General features: G+C 32.8%; 1 protein-coding gene across 1 annotated transcript; it reads left to right on the top strand.

The window, feature by feature from the left end:
- The first annotated feature begins 923 nt into the window (after positions 1-923).
- On the top strand, positions 924-15,749 carry LOC143619982 (ubiquitin C-terminal hydrolase 12-like). Its single transcript, XM_077091792.1, has 32 exons — positions 924-1,145; positions 1,479-1,548; positions 1,703-1,850; positions 1,936-2,093; positions 4,714-4,979; positions 5,544-5,762; positions 5,835-5,943; positions 6,490-6,605; positions 6,999-7,097; positions 7,362-7,471; positions 8,478-8,552; positions 8,992-9,070; positions 9,388-9,534; positions 9,703-9,783; positions 9,864-9,983; positions 10,061-10,183; positions 10,261-10,338; positions 10,450-10,538; positions 10,801-10,909; positions 11,002-11,070; positions 11,164-11,271; positions 11,780-11,835; positions 11,917-12,094; positions 12,568-12,669; positions 12,758-12,829; positions 12,955-13,020; positions 13,117-13,182; positions 13,263-13,349; positions 13,805-13,921; positions 14,041-14,115; positions 14,715-14,801; positions 15,420-15,749. Exons 1-32 carry the CDS (start codon positions 1,116-1,118, stop codon positions 15,459-15,461), a joined length of 3,351 nt encoding a protein of 1,116 aa, XP_076947907.1. The 5' UTR covers positions 924-1,115; the 3' UTR covers positions 15,462-15,749.
- Positions 15,750-16,047: the final 298 nt, after the last annotated feature.

Below are 16,047 nucleotides of genomic sequence, written 5' to 3'. Positions count from 1 at the left end.
GTATAGAAAAATATTATTTTTTTGAAAAGTTTTATTTCAGCCCTAACCGCCATTTTTAAGACGAAAGTTGTTTGACTGGTCGGACCGGTTCGACCAGTTGAACAGGTGAACTGGTCACTTGTCCGGTTCATTGTCCGATCCAATTATGAAAAATTGTTTGCACCTATAGGCAATAGAGATACACATCTAATTATCATCAACTAATTTTTTGAGATTAAAACTAGGTTATACACGTCATAGAGGCCTTATTCAGGTTGTACTTGCGGGTTTTGGGTTTCTCGGATCGGGCTCGTCGGGTTTGAGAATTTTTTTTAGTAATCATACCTGACCCTAATTTTTCACCGGGTTATTCGGGTTCGAGTTTTATGAGTACGGGTTAATTGGGTTTCGACTATATGTCGGTGAAAACTAAAAAAAAATATATATGCTAAATTCAAGCAAATATGTTATTCAAATTTCGACTAACATAAGCAAATAACATTTAACAAACCATATAATCCAAAATACACAATCCTTAAACAAGAGAAATATAAAAATCAAATAATTAAAAAAAATCAAACATAAACGACTAAACGTCTTCAATCTTCACGCCCGAATGGTCATTTATTCTTCCATTTCCAACACTATATTAAAAGGGAAAGAAGCTAAATTCAATAATAGAATTGTTGGTCTTCACATCAATGCGGTAGGGTCGCAGTGTTGGAATAGGCGATAAAAAAAGATTTTATAGGCACGTAACGCAAACAATGTTCATTAGTAGTTTATAAGCCAGATGATATAATGGTTGAATAGACGTCTAGGTCAAATGGGTATTTGGGTTTATCCAAAACCCATTAAAAATACTCAATACTTAAATTAATTCGGGTCTATTAGATTCTGAGTTCGGGTTTCACGAGTACAACCACTTTCTAGTCCGCCCACGAGGTCTATATTGTCAGTTCACACAAATACATACCGTCAAACAAACCTTTCTCGTCTGCTCCCTCTTTTCCACCACCCGAAATACCGAAACTATCCTCAACAAGCCCCCTTTTTGTTTTCTCCATCCAACTTCACGTTTCCTACAAATACTCACCGCCGATTTTCCGATCAAATTCCGCCACCAATCGCCGTCGATGACTCTCATGACTCCGCCTCCCATTGACGTAACGTCACCAATCCTATTAATTCATTCACACACACTAATTCACACTCATCACGCACATGCACACGCAATTCGTTTCTGTAACCGTATGTAGTTATACACACATATCGATTCAACTTGCTTAATTACTCTGTTTTGATCTGCTACTCGAGTTTCGATCTCGTAACCGGATTGTTTTGAATGTGATTCGTGATCTATAAGTGATACAGCTTGTCGATTTCGCCTTTTTACTGTGAAATGCTTCATTTTAGGGTTTTGAATTTTGGAGATTATAAACTGTGAGATAATTGTGTCTGGATCCAATTTGTTTATGTTAATTAGTTTGATTGTGCAGCCGGAAGAGGAAGAGATGCTAGTTCCACATTCTGAGCTTGCACCTGCTGAAGGACCTCAACCAATGGATGGTATAATTATTTAATTATTAATTGAATTTGTATTGTTATGTTTTTGTTTGAATTGGTGTTGTAACTTGTTTGATTGATGGTTTGTAACTTTGTATGGCTACTTCTTTTGCAAGTAAACTAATGTTATGGAGTTATGGCACTTTTGTTTTGTTAGTTGCACCTGCAGAGGCTGCTAATACAGCTGATGCATCAGTAGTTGATGATCCTCCGTCAGCGAGGTTCACATGGACTATAGAAAATTTCTCGAGATTGTCTGGCAAAAAGTTGTACTCGGATGCTTTCTTCGTTGGAGGATATAAATGGTATCTTTTGTTTAGCTGTAGTTTTAGTTAAGGTGTCGATGTGGTGTTGGTTTATAGTGTTTTGCTGACATGGTGTTTTGGTCAGGCGTGTGCTCATATTCCCAAAAGGAAACAATGTGGACCATTTGTCAATGTATCTTGATGTTGCTGATTCTACAACATTGCCGTATGGTTGGAGCAGGTATGCTCAGTTTAGCCTAGCTGTGGTTAATCAAGTTCACAACAAGTTCACCATGAGAAAAGGTAAACCCTTCTTTTGTTTGTTCTTAACAAACTAGAATATTGTATGCTAACAGTGTAGTGAGAACACAATGAAATACATTTATGCGAGAAGTTAAGTATTGTATGTAGGAAGCTTTATAGAGAATTTAATTGTTGATGATGGTTGAGAAATGAGAATCTTTATAAAATACGAGTAAACCACTGTATAGTCTACACACATGGATATATTATTGTCTATGCTGCCAATAAAATTTTAATATCAATTTGAAGTATCCTGTGGTTTTTCCTTTGTATATTTTATTTGATGTCTTTTCTTGTCTCAACAATTAATTTGTCTTCTGGTGGTTATGACATCATATGACAAGCAAACTTATTGGATGGTTAGTAAAGAATTTACTTCTTTAAATATTTAACTAGCTCCAAAAGTTCTTATGGATTATATTGAGCAATATTGGTACCCCTTAATTTCCAGTTTTCCACAACCCTCCAACCAAAGGGTGAAAGAATATTGAATGGAAGATAGGAAGTCAAAGATGACCCCAGGCTAGCATGTATACTGCAGGCTATTCTGGTTTCCATCATAGTAGTTAAAGGTGCCACAGGCACGCATGCAGCAAAACCGCCTTGAGTGAAGCAAGGGGCATTGAACCGGAAAAAAAAAGGGGCCTGAACCGGCAAAAACCTGCCACTGAAAGTAGTTTCAAATGGCTGAACCAGCCTAATCAAGCCAAAATACGAATCCAATCACGATCTTATAATAAGAACAAGAGATCTTTCTCGATCAATCCCCATGCCCCTCATTTTTCGAGAATCAGAAGAATCCTTTCTAAATGAGATTATTCAGGAATACACATTGAATTATGAGATTAAGCATGGAATTTCTTCAGTAGATCCATAATAAAAAAAGTTTTTGTGATTATCGCAATTGATTTCAATTTGACCAATTGTAATAACTAATAAAAATTGGCATTCTAGATAAGCTTCAAGGAATGGCTATAAGTTAACCCTTGTCAAGGGTTAGTGATAAATCTTGTTAATAAAATGGGTCCTATAGACAGTCCATCTATTCCTAATTTCCTACGGAAATAAAAAAAATTGTCTAAACCAGCAGAAACTAAGTCTAAATCAGCTAAACGGTGACCTGAACTGGACATGTGTCTTGCACTCTTGCTTGTCTCAGGCATGCCCTTATTAAGCGATTCGTGTCTAGGTGACAGACTCACCATGTGCGCTTTGAGCCCGCCTTGAACCTTATATAAACATGAAACTTTCTTTCAGTAGTACTCCTTATCTTAGCCCACAACATTGGTCATTTTAACCAATGTGATTAGGGGTTTAGATGAAAGAAGGTTCCATGTTTATTTAAGGTTGTTGTTCTCAAGATTTCTATACGATGAGTTGAGCCTCTAAATTGTCTACTTAGAGCATGTTTGGGATTGAGTTTGAAAATTGCTTATTGGCTTATTGGTGTTTTCAAAAAGCCATTAAGTTAAAATGTGTTTGGCAATCACGAAAATCTTTTTTATTTTAGCTTTCTGAGAGGGATTAAAAAGCAGAAAGCCCCAAATCCTGACTTTTCCAAATGGCTTTTTGAAAAAGCCAATAAGCGTTTTTCAAACTCAATCCCAAACATGCTCTTAATATCATGATGTTATTTGTGAGGCATGCAATACTTTTGGAATCTCGGTAACTAGATTTTTATGTGTTTGATTATTGAAGGTATCTGGGACAAATAAGCAAATTTTGTATTGGAGAATTCAGATTTTCTTTTATATCAAAGTAGTTTGTTTTCCCAAGTTTTTTCATGAGAAAGGCTTGGGAAAAGTGAAGGAACTTTAAAGTTAACTTTCTTTTGTTTTTTAAATTGCCGTGTGGGAAGCAATTATAAATGCCTTGATGAGAAAGGAACGCAAATTAGCTTTACAAGTAGTTAGCGGCGAGCATGGGCCAGTTCGATCATTTGTTAAACCATCTGTTTCTCAACCGGTTCAGTTTTTTCTGTTATTTCAGTTATGGTTCTGTTATTTGATTTTGTGCTTACTTGTAAGTAGTAATCGCTTGTTGTATTTTTGTTGGTTTCAACTTCAGGCATAGATTATTGAAGTCTGTTTTCTGTTAAAAATTTCATGATGAGACATAGAGGGCATATAATGACATTGGTGTTTTCCGATGTAAAGGATATGATACTATGATAGGATGTCCATCTTGTGGTGCGTGAATAATTTTGTCCATTCAAGAGTGTTATTCAGCACTTTTGGTTTAGAATGCTTATGTCCTGTGTATTGTGTTTGACAATGAAAAACATTGTTACCTAATACATTTTTATTATTTTAACAAGGCAGTTTTAGTGGTTAACACATGTATTTATGAAGTATCCTGTTGTAAATGTGGAAGTCTTGAATGTCTTCTACTTTGTATAAGTTGGAAACATTCTTTTATCACAGGCTAGAAGTTCCCAATAGAAGATAAACTGTAAACTGTAAAGATAACATTGGTTAGTCAGTTATCATAATTCATAAAATATTTTAAGATATTGATTCATATGTCTTTCTCATATGTTCTATTACTTTATTATTTCCATCATCATCACTAAACTCTTCTGTTGGTGATAACTGATAATTATGACTCTTCACCCTTGCAGATACCCAACATCAGTTTAATGCACGAGAAAGTGATTGGGGTTTTACATCATTTATGCCTCTTAGTGAGCTATATGAACCCAGTAGAGGCTATCTTCTGAATGATACTTGTATAATTGAAGCTGATGTGGCAGTGCGTAAGGTTGTAGATTACTGGTCACATGATTCAAAAAAAGAAACTGGTTATGTTGGGCTTAAAAATCAAGGTGCTACTTGCTATATGAACTCTCTACTCCAGACATTGTACCACATCCCGTATTTTAGAAAGGTTGGTAGTTACATTGATTATTTGAGGCTTGAGGCTTACTGATAACAAATGGTGGTCATTTTGACCCATTTACATGTGAACTGGTCAATTGGGTTGTATTTTCTACAAGTCAGACAGGTTAAATATTAAGAAGGGATCAAAGTTTAAAGGGTTAGAGATCACACAAAATGTATTCAAAATGCAGTTTTATTTCAAAATTTAGACATCTTTTTTTAATTTTTATTTCATCATTATTATTTTTTAGTACTGATTAGGAGGTGGGAATTAGGTTCTAAGTAAAGTTCTGAATTGATTTCTATAGTCTGTAGTGAGGATTTAAATATATAGATTTGAATTATTATTTCAATAGAGTAGGTAAGTAACTCTACCTCATTAATCAATATCCATGAAAATGTAATTTATATAATTTAATAATTAAGAATTACTATACGAAAGTAAGAAAGGAGAGTTAACTTATTTTTTCGTGACCATATTTATAAAACTATACTTATAAAGGAATGCATGGTTTTATGCTGTCATTGTAATCGTACACAAACCCTTACTTATATTTGTGTTTTGAACCAGGCTGTGTATCATATGCCAACAACTGAGAATGATATGCCATCAGGGAGCATCCCGTTGGCTTTACAGAGTTTATTTTATAAGCTTCAGTACAGTGACACCAGTGTAGCCACAAAAGAGTTGACCAAGTCTTTTGGTTGGGATACCTATGATTCTTTTATGCAGCATGATGTTCAAGAACTCAATAGGGTTCTTTGCGAGAAGCTTGAAGACAAAATGAAGGTATATGATTTTTAATCTAAAGTTTAATATCTTTACTGATTATGTACCCTTAATTGTGGTTTAATTGTGAAGGGAACTGTTGTAGAGGGAACAATTCAACAATTGTTTGAAGGACACCATATGAACTATATTGAATGCATAAATGTAGACTACAAATCAACAAGGAAGGAATCTTTTTACGGTACTTGTCTTTGATTAACAACTATAATATCTATAGGTGGAAAAACAGGTTGTCTAACTGGTCAAAACATGTACTTTTTATGTGCCAGCCAATATGGGTAAAACTGTAAAAGAGTTAGTATAGACCATTGGGAACATGTAATTCACTGTTGGCCAATAAAGTGTAAATTATATGTTCTAAAAAGGGTAATCTTGGCATAAGCACACTACCTTTTTATGGTCTTTTGGATGGATATTACATTTTTATTGGGAAAAAGGAAAGTAAGTTCTCTCAGGTAAATATTGACCAAGAGTACATTATCCTCTTATTTAATTTTTTATATTAGATACGATATATTAAACTATATCATCAGTGTTATAACTCTTTTAAATAAGATGATTTAGGATGTTCAAACTTCTAAGCATTTGATGCGCATCAGTCTTAGCTACTTTTTGCATTATAGCTGTTGGACTCAACAACCGGAACTGTCACGTTTTCATAAATTGAGTTGAAAAGGCCACTTGTAATAATCTCTAGTTTTTTGCTGAATTTTGTATGTCGTGTTAGACCTTCAACTTGATGTCAAAGGCTGTCGTGACGTCTATGCCTCTTTTGACAAGTATGTGGAAGTGGAACGACTTGAAGGTGATAACAAGTATCATGCTGAACAATATGGGTTGCAGGTTGGATATATATATTTTTTAAAATTTTAGTTAATTTTTATTTATTTGGAATCAGGTTTCAATTTTGGTGAAAGGGTAGGTTAAAGCAGTCATGGGTTGATAATCTCAAGATTTGACCATGTGAATGTTGAGTCACTTGATAAAAAACAAAACATAGTATCATAGAGCATCCATAATGGAAAAAAACTGAGACGAGTGCTTGCTTTATGATAATGTGCTACATAACTCTAAAATCTTGATTACAATACAGTATATTGTTAAAAAGTATTCTTTATGTAAAACAGTTTTGGCATAATCTTCTAATTTAAGTTGGTATATTGTTTACTTTTGTTCAGTATGATGCACCACGTGTTTGCTTTTTCACAAAATAATCATGTAAATATGTACTTTCAGGATGCGAAGAAGGGTGTCTTGTTCATTGATTTTCCCCCTGTTCTACAGCTTCAACTAAAACGTTTTGAATATGATTTCATGCGAGATACAATGGTGAAGGTCAGTTAAAATTAATCTACAGAATAGCTATTTTATTTTGCATTCATATATACAACCTCTACATTGTTAAGAATCATTGTTTGGTAGTTCTTTTTGTTCAGGATATATTGCTATTAAAAGGCTCTGCCTTTATTTCTATTTCTCTACTTTTTAATTTTTGCTCTTTGAAAGAAATTTATATTTTTGTTTACAATGATAATTGTTGCGACAAGAAAGCTACTAGGCAAAACATTCTCATCGGATTCTTTTTATCAAATTTGACAGATAAATGATCGATATGCATTTCCGTTGCAACTTGATCTTGATAGAGAAAACGGGAAATATTTATCACCCCAGGCAGACAGAAGCGTTCGCAATCTTTATACTCTTCACAGGTATTACATTTCATATCATATTCTTCGTTCATATATGTATGAAGAAATAATTAATCTATTTATTAAAATTACATTATTACATATTTAAAAATCACTGTCAATTCATCATATTTGGGGCACGATATGCCTCGAAGGATATCCGATATCAGCATTTCTTTTCTTTTTGACAACATTTTGCCTAAGTTTTGTCGACCGTAACAGCTTATTTGTTTTTTTTACTCTGTTCTACAATGGGATCCACAATTTCACCAAATGTAAAACAAATTAACCTAGAAAATGACAAATCCATTGTCATTTTGTAAGTTAATTTGTTTTACTTTTGGTAAAACTGAGGGTACCATGGTAGAACATAGTAAAAAACAATTGGTGCTAAGGTTTTACCCCCCTAAAACCCTACTACATAAAACCTGAGACAAAGATTTTATACTTATTTTATATATTTGTAGACAAAATAAACTGTTACCGTCTACAAAACTTGTTGAAAATGGAAATGCTGACATCGGGTCTCCTTTGGGGCATATCACATCCCTAATATAATGAATTGATACGGTGTTTTTTTTTAATAAGTAATTATCATGAATAGATTAATTATTTCTTTTTAAATAACTTAGTTAGAGTAATGAAATGTTTATCACCCCTCAGTCAGTTGCATCTTTATTTTTCGCATTCTTCAGTTATCCATTTTTCCCGTGTTTCCCAAATTTGCCCCTCAAACATGCGGAATATATCCTAATCATTAGTCTATATCTAAAACAAATCCTATACTTGTAGGTAACCTGTTCCCAATTTATTGATAATTAAGTAGTTTCCTAACCCAAAATTGAAAACCTGTCTAATAATTAAATTAGTAACTTCATTATTTTTAACACTCCGCGTCCTATCGGAGGTAAAACTCTGTTTTTTCAACACTGTTTGGCGATAGTGTTCTTTTTTCACATATTGTGGTTGGTATTAGTTTTTGGTGCCAAGACAGCGTACTTAACAGATTCATTGTTATCTTATGCAGTGTACTGGTTCACAGTGGTGGGGTCCATGGCGGACACTATTATGCCTATATCAGACCAACACTTTCTGATCAATGGTAAAACATTATTTCTAATTAGTAAAGGTGGCAAAATGGTTACGGGAACTGGTCATTGTTATGCTCAGTTTGAAACAGCTCAGATGGGTGAAACTGTCAACACATTTATTCAGTTTTGTAAAATCTTGTGAACAGTTAACGTATTTAATTGTATTGAAACCTATATTGTTAAAAATATATTTTTGTTTTAATTAAAACGATTTAGATTATATTTGACTCTTTTAACACGTTTGATCTTTTTGGCACTTTTTATGTTTAACCGCATTAGTATATTTTGTCCATTATCAAACAAATACAACCCCAATTGACCTGTTTTCATACCGACCAGTTGAATATCTGCATATGCGTTTTGTTATTTTCTGTTTATGCAATTCACTCACAAACCGTTGTAAGGATTGAAGTTTTTAATTTTGCATTCACTGAAGTGAGTTTGTTATAGGCTGAAATTTGATGATGAACGGGTAACTAAAGAAGATATGAAGAGAGCATTGGACGAGCAATATGGGGGTGAAGAAGAGGTAACTGGAAACATAATTAATATGCTGATGTGGCTTTTGGTCAAAAGTCTTAAAATTGAATTTTACATCAAAGCTAATTTTGTCAAACATCTTATATTTATTACAATAAATTTTGCTGAAAGTTTAGTTCATTTTAAATTTGGTTGAGACACGCTTGACCAATTCTTAATCTGATGGTTTACTTGCAAAGCATTTTTGGAATAAACCCAAAGTCAAAAAGGGCCAAGGCTAAAGTCAACTTGGGACGAAGCCATGGTGGTGATATCCTTTTATTTTCCAAATTATTTCTGACTTTATTTTTTATTCTTGTGGAACAGTTACCTCTAGCAAATCCTGGGTTCAATAACTCCCCCTTTAAATTTACAAAGTATTCAAATGCATACATGCTTGTGTATATACGTGAAAGTGACAAAGAGAAAATAATCTGTAATGTGGATGAGAAAGATGTGGCAGAGCACCTGAGGGTAAGATTGCTAATTTGTTTGTAAAGTTTGTTATGAATGGGTTGATTTATCTCCAATGATTCAGATAGTTCAATATTTTTAACCTAAAGTGGAACTTCGAAGATCTTGTTTTTATTGTAATAACTAAGAATTTGTGATCATATTTAATTCATTTTCTATTTACTACAGATTAGGTTGAAGAAAGAACAAGAAGAAAAGGAGCAAAAAAGGAAGGAGAAGGCAGAGGCACATTTATATACTATTATAAAGGTTACAACTTTCCGTGACCCATTTAGAACAAACAAGTTTTATTAATTTCCTTTTGTAAATCAGTAATTTAATGTGAGTAGGTTGCTCGTGATGAGAATCTTCATGAACAAATAGGGAAAAATATATTTTTTGACCTAGTGGATCATGATAAAGTACGCAGTTTCCGTATACAAAAGCAGATCTCTTTTGCTCTTTTCAAGGTATTATTACTGACCAACTTTCTTATTCTAGATTATTTTAATTTTCATTTATTCATAGATCAATGTTACTTTTTCAGGAGGAAGTAGCCAAAGAATTGGGTATACCTGTACAACATCAACGTTTCTGGCTTTGGGCAAAACGTCAAAATCATACTTACCGTCCAAATCGTCCATTGACTCTTTTAGAAGAAGCTCAATCTGTGTGCACTTATGATATTTTTAATTGCTTGTGATTGTTAAAATTACTGAATTTGATTTTTTTTAAATAAACATTAAGGTTGGACATTTGAGAGAAGTATCAAATAAGGCTAATAATGCTGAGCTTAAGTTGTTTTTGGAGGTAGAAATGGGACAGGTAATATTCATTGATATGTATTCATATATAAATTATACACCTTTCAACTCTTTATTATTTAAAATATTAAAAATTTATATTATTAGTTTACTGATTCTTTTATTGATATAGGATTCACAGCCAGTTCCCCCACCTGTGAAAACTAAGGAGGAGATCCTACTTTTCTTTAAGCTTTATGACCCTTTAAAAGAGGAGATTTGGTAGCCACTTCTCTCTCTCTCTCTCTCTCTCTCTCACACACACACACACATATATATATACAGAAATGTTTTGTTTGGTGAGAATTGAGAGGCGAAAGAAAGACATGGGTAGAATTGGTGAGATGAATAAGTTTGGAATTAATTTAGATTGTAAATAGTATTGTAAATGGAACTATTGTATAACTAAAGACTCTTTATATGCTCCCTAAGGCCATATATTAGCGATATTTTATCTTGTTTATACGCTATTTTTCCATCTCAGCTATGTCGGACGGCTCTTTGTGAAGGGTACAGGAAAGCCTACAGAAATATTGCCAAAGTTAAATGAGCTTGCTGGTTTTGCACCTGATGAAGAAATAGAACTGTTTGAGGTCAATCTTTTTGTCTGTTTATTTTGATATAATTTTATGCTATACTATTAATCATTTTAATTGTTTTCTAAACTACCCTCTTTTTCTTTCAGGAAATCAAGTTTGAACCTAATGTTATGTGTGAACATGTTGATAAAAAGCTTACATTTCGGGCTAGTCAGGTATGTTTCTATATCTTTATAGCAGTTTCTTCTTTTGGCCGAGTGTTACAAAATTGACCGACATTTTTGTTTTGGTTTATGTTGTTTTATTAGCTTGAAGATGGAGACATTATTTGCTTTCAGAAACCTCTTCAAGCTGGAACTGTAAAATGTCGTTATCCCGATGTTCCATCTTTTCTGGAATATGTTCATAATCGTCAGGTTTACTGTGAAACCTTTTTTCATTAGTTTATTATTTTTTTTATCAATTCATGTAGTTTCATGGTTATCTTAAGTTTGTTAGTGAAGGGTTTTTATAAGAAGGCATAAGATTAATTTCATATGCATCCTTACGAATTTCATGATCATATTTATGCTTTTTAAACATTAAAAACATCATGTTTACTTACACTTTCTAAAGGTAATAAAATAAAATCAGTTATTTATAATCGTTTGTTTCATTGAATTAAAAAATTGGAAAACAAGCATGAATCATCTCAGGGCATAATGTTCTTATTTTAAATTTAGTGATATAGACTTATGAGTATGGTTTTTTTTAACTTTTAAAAGGTTGTATATGAATTTGCTCCTAATAAAAGAAAGGAAGCTGTCTCACTGTTTGATTTCAGGGCAAAACTGGAAATTTGATAAATTTATTATGCTGTTTCAGTTGATTAAATAAGCCAGTTTTATCGGTTTAACATATTGATATTATTACTAAATGACATAGGTTGTGCGGTTTCGTTCACTGGAGAAACCCAAGGAGGATGAGTTCTCATTGGAATTGTGAGTTCCCTGAAGATTTGCTCTTCTTTATTTAACCATAATGAATATTTTTTTATCTTGCACTTTTATTTTGAATTTCAGGTCAAAACTAAACAATTATGATGATGTTGTCGAAAGGGTTGCGTCCCATTTGATGTTAGATGATCCATCTAAAATCAGGCTTACATCTCATAATTGTTATTCCCAACAGCCCAAACCTCAACCAATCAAGTACCGAGGAGTGGAACATTTGTCCGACATGCTGGCCCACTACAATCAGGTTATTTTGTAATTTTTGTTTTCACATAAACGAGCCAAGCCGCTCATGAGATTGGCTAGCTAGAGCGAGCCGAGCTTAAACAAGCTTAAGACTAAAATTGTAATAAAAATTTGTATAAATTTAATTATGAAATTTTGATAAAATTAACTAAATAGTATACATTGTGTTATATATAAAATTAACAATTAAAATATGTTTAAACATAATCATGAAACATACTAATTCACTTTTAGAAGAAAAAAGTAGACTATTATTGAAGTAATGTAACTCTTGTAATCTTATGTGACATTAGTTACCTTTTAAAGTAAGTTTTGGCCAATTTTTTGGTCATCAAAGAACGAGCCATACCAAAAATCACTAGTTTGACTTTGACTTGAACATGTGTTTTTCCATCACACAAATTTTGTCACTTTAGGATTACTTTTTATTACATTTACAATTTTTTATGTTTGTTTTAATGGTTTTTTATGCAGACTTCTGACATTTTGTATTATGAGGTACTCGATATTCCTCTTCCTGAACTGCAAGGTTTGAAAACCTTAAAGGTTGCTTTTCATCATGCAACAAAAGATGAAGTAAGTGCTGGCTTATACTTTTCACTTGTTTTTTATTTTTTGTTTGAATTTCTCAGTTTCTTGATATTTTTTGTCTGACCATTGGTAGGTAGTCATACACACCATTAGATTGCCAAAACAAAGCACTGTGGGTGATGTGATTAATGACCTAAAGACAAAGGTAAGTCTACCAACTTTGTTCGACCCATTAGAGATGCAAAATAACAAGATTCAACCCATAAATAAGTAAACAGGTCAAAATTGCCACGCCTTCTTTAGTTGACTGGTCAGTGTATCATGGAACAGGTGGAGTTGTCTCACCAAGATGCAGAGCTTCGTTTGCTTGAGGTTTTTTACCACAAGATTTACAAGGTATTTGATATTTGAATATTCTTTTACATTTATAAATTTGTTGACTTTGACTTGTAATTACTTTGACCTTGTTTCTCAAATTCTATTTATTTTCAGATTTTCCCTCTGAATGAAAAAATCGAGAACATCAACGATCAGTACTGGACTTTACGGGCTGAGGAGGTTTGCTCTAAATGCTTTTATGTTTCATGTCAACCTTTTATTTTTTATTCTTTTTTTCAATGCTATTTTGTTATTTACAGATTCCAGAAGAGGAAAAGGACCTAGGTCCTCAGGATCGCCTAATTCATGTTTATCATTTTACTAAAGACTCGTCTCAGAACCAGGCGGTATGTACTTATGGTTTTAGTGGTACATGTTTGACCGTATAATACACACACATACGTATATATACAATTCATTTTAACAATTTTAAAATGCAAGATAATGGTTTAAATGCAATGTTGATTCATCTCTTCTAATATCCTAAAAAAACGTATAAACAAAATTCGTTTGTTTATAGAACCTACACTTGTGTAAATCACGTGTAAGTATGTTTCCTATACATAACCTACATGTGTGTAGGTAAACCGTAAACGCTTAAAAATGAATTAAAAAAACATTTAAGCAAATTAGTTTAGTGATTTTTTTATGTAGACAACATAGACATTTGCATGTAAGAAGTTAAATGATTTAGGTTTGTTTGTATTCTTCCCATTAATTTGGTTTTCTGGAATGAACCTCTTTGTACTCTTAATCATGCTAATATGTACTTAATTTTGAAATTTTCTATTTTGTATAACAGCAAGTTCAAAACTTTGGGGAACCCTTTTTTCTTGTTATTCGAGAGGGTGAAACATTAGCTGAAGTTAAAGTACGCATACAGAAAAAACTACAGGTTTCAGATGAGGAATTTTCGAAGGTGTGCTTTATCTTTCTACTAGGAATATTCTCACAAGCTTATACCAAGTTATCATTATTATTTTTGTCTTGTTTTCTTAACTCTGTTTTTTCTTTCTTTTTTTTACGATAATTTAACAGTGGAAGTTTGCATTTCTCTCTCTGGGTCGTCCTACTTATCTTCAGGATTCTGATGTTGTCTCCACCCGTTTTCAGGTTAACTCTCTCTCTCTCTCTATATATATGTGTGTGTGTGTGTGTGTGTGTGTTTACTCATGTTTGTAGTTTTAGAAACCATTTTGAAATAGCCAAATAGGTGTAAAATAGAAATAGAAACTAACTTATATATCATCACTGATTTTGGCAACCAAATTACCTTTTCATTACTTATTGTAGCAACACTGATTGTTCAACAGGTTAGCAGGTCATTCTTTTGCTTATTTTTGCAATAATCTTGTCAAGACATCTTATTTGTCATTCTACTGTGTATGTCTATGCCACATGGCATCTGATGTGACACTAAATAGTTTTTCATTTTGGCGCTTGATAAATTCTAAAAACTCAGTTTCATATATATATATTTTTTGTCATGCCTCAATCAATGCCCACATCAACTAGAGGTGAAATATATTTAAATGACACTGATTGCTAAAACCAATAATAACTTGTAATGGTTTGTGCTAAGTTCGTGTAAATGTAAAATTGTGTCTTTTCATGCGCTTTTCTATTTTTGTTGTAGTTAAGATCACATATATGCATGTAAGAATATGTATATACTGTATATGCATGCATTAAGTGGGTGTGTTTGGTCACAGAGAAGAGATGTTTATGGTGCCTGGGAACAGTACCTAGGAGTGGAACATGCTGACAATACATCTAAACGCTCATATGCTGCAAATCAGGTACATTAATATTGTCATACCATAATCATGTTTTCAATCCCAAAACCGATACAAAAAGTTTAAATTTGCCAAACAATCAATCCCAGCAGTAGATGGTTGTGTTAGCTTTTGTGTCAAAATTTTTTAAATTGACCAAAATAACCCTTGGGTTAAAAAGGGAATACAAAATTAAAATAGATGGTACCCACTTATTGTTAAAAAAGTATTTATATGTATCTTAATTTATTAGAAAAGGGGTGGGACCCTTAAAGAAACGATTTGAACGAACCACAAGGACTATCTGTGTAATTTCCTCCTTTATATTATTATATATCCAGGTAATCGAAAATAAAAACCGCTAAAAAGGAAACAAGTCAAACAGGTCAAAAGTGGCGTGCATAAAATCTTATAAAACGTTTTGCTAAACAAAGCCTAGATTACTATTGAAATAATATCATCTTCGAAACTATATATGACGCTAACTATTTAGTATTTACACAAAAAAATGTTTTTCGGAGTATTTCCGTTCAACCCAACCCGAGTCACTTTGACTTTTAATCTGAATAAGCACATCATATAGAGCGACTCAACAATTGCTGTCTATTAATTTATTATTATATCATCATTTGGTTTATGCAGAACCGACAAACATTTGAGAAACCAGTTAGAATCTACAACTAGCTACAAGCATAAGGTGCACCAATTTGGTGCATGTGTAAGGGCATTCTGGGAAACATAATTATGGTTGTGGTAGATGTGGTTTGTGTAGCATCCCTCTATGGGGTGATGTAGTTGTAGATTGTATCTTATTAGAGAGTATTTATCATGCGTAAGATTTTGGAGCTTGGGTTGTATAGATAGGTATAGATGATGTGTCTCATGTGTTGTGTGTTCTTCAACTTCAAATTTTAAAACTTTTTTTTTGTTTGTTTTAATATTTAACAGATGATTGTCTCCTTGTGATTTCATTATAAGTTATATATAGTGATTGATTTGTGACTGTCTATTATTGTCTACATACATGTGATAAAGCATCTTCATTCCCAAAATATGTTTATTCCTTGATACAGTGTAAAATCACATGTTTCATAACATAGTGTCTATCTGAAGTTTAAATTAAGTTACATGTGAAGGTTTCTAATCCTTAAATAAGGTGTCGAGTCAAATAAATGTTCACATGATGCATTGCATCTTAACTCACCCAAGTATATCTTTGGTACAAACCATTTTACATATGCAAATAATTAGCTTTAGATATAGTGTGATA

The sequence above is a fragment of the Bidens hawaiensis genome, unplaced genomic scaffold (genome assembly GCF_021521415.1).
Source record: "Bidens hawaiensis isolate Kalapana, Puna unplaced genomic scaffold, B.hawaiensis_p1.1 tig00002525_1, whole genome shotgun sequence".
In the NCBI taxonomy this organism is placed as follows: Eukaryota; Viridiplantae; Streptophyta; class Magnoliopsida; order Asterales; family Asteraceae; genus Bidens; species Bidens hawaiensis.
This window is presented reverse-complemented; position numbering and strand designations above follow the sequence as displayed.

Excerpts from the sequence above, each read along its gene's own strand:
- LOC143619982 (XM_077091792.1), top strand. The coding sequence starts at position 1,116 with ATGACTCTCATGACTCCGCCTCCCATTGAC. Across the intron at positions 2,094-4,713 it reads CAAGTTCACCATGAGAAAAG|ATACCCAACATCAGTTTAAT; the intron begins GTAAACCCTTCT and ends TCACCCTTGCAG. Across the intron at positions 8,553-8,991 it reads CCAACACTTTCTGATCAATG|GCTGAAATTTGATGATGAAC; the intron begins GTAAAACATTAT and ends AGTTTGTTATAG.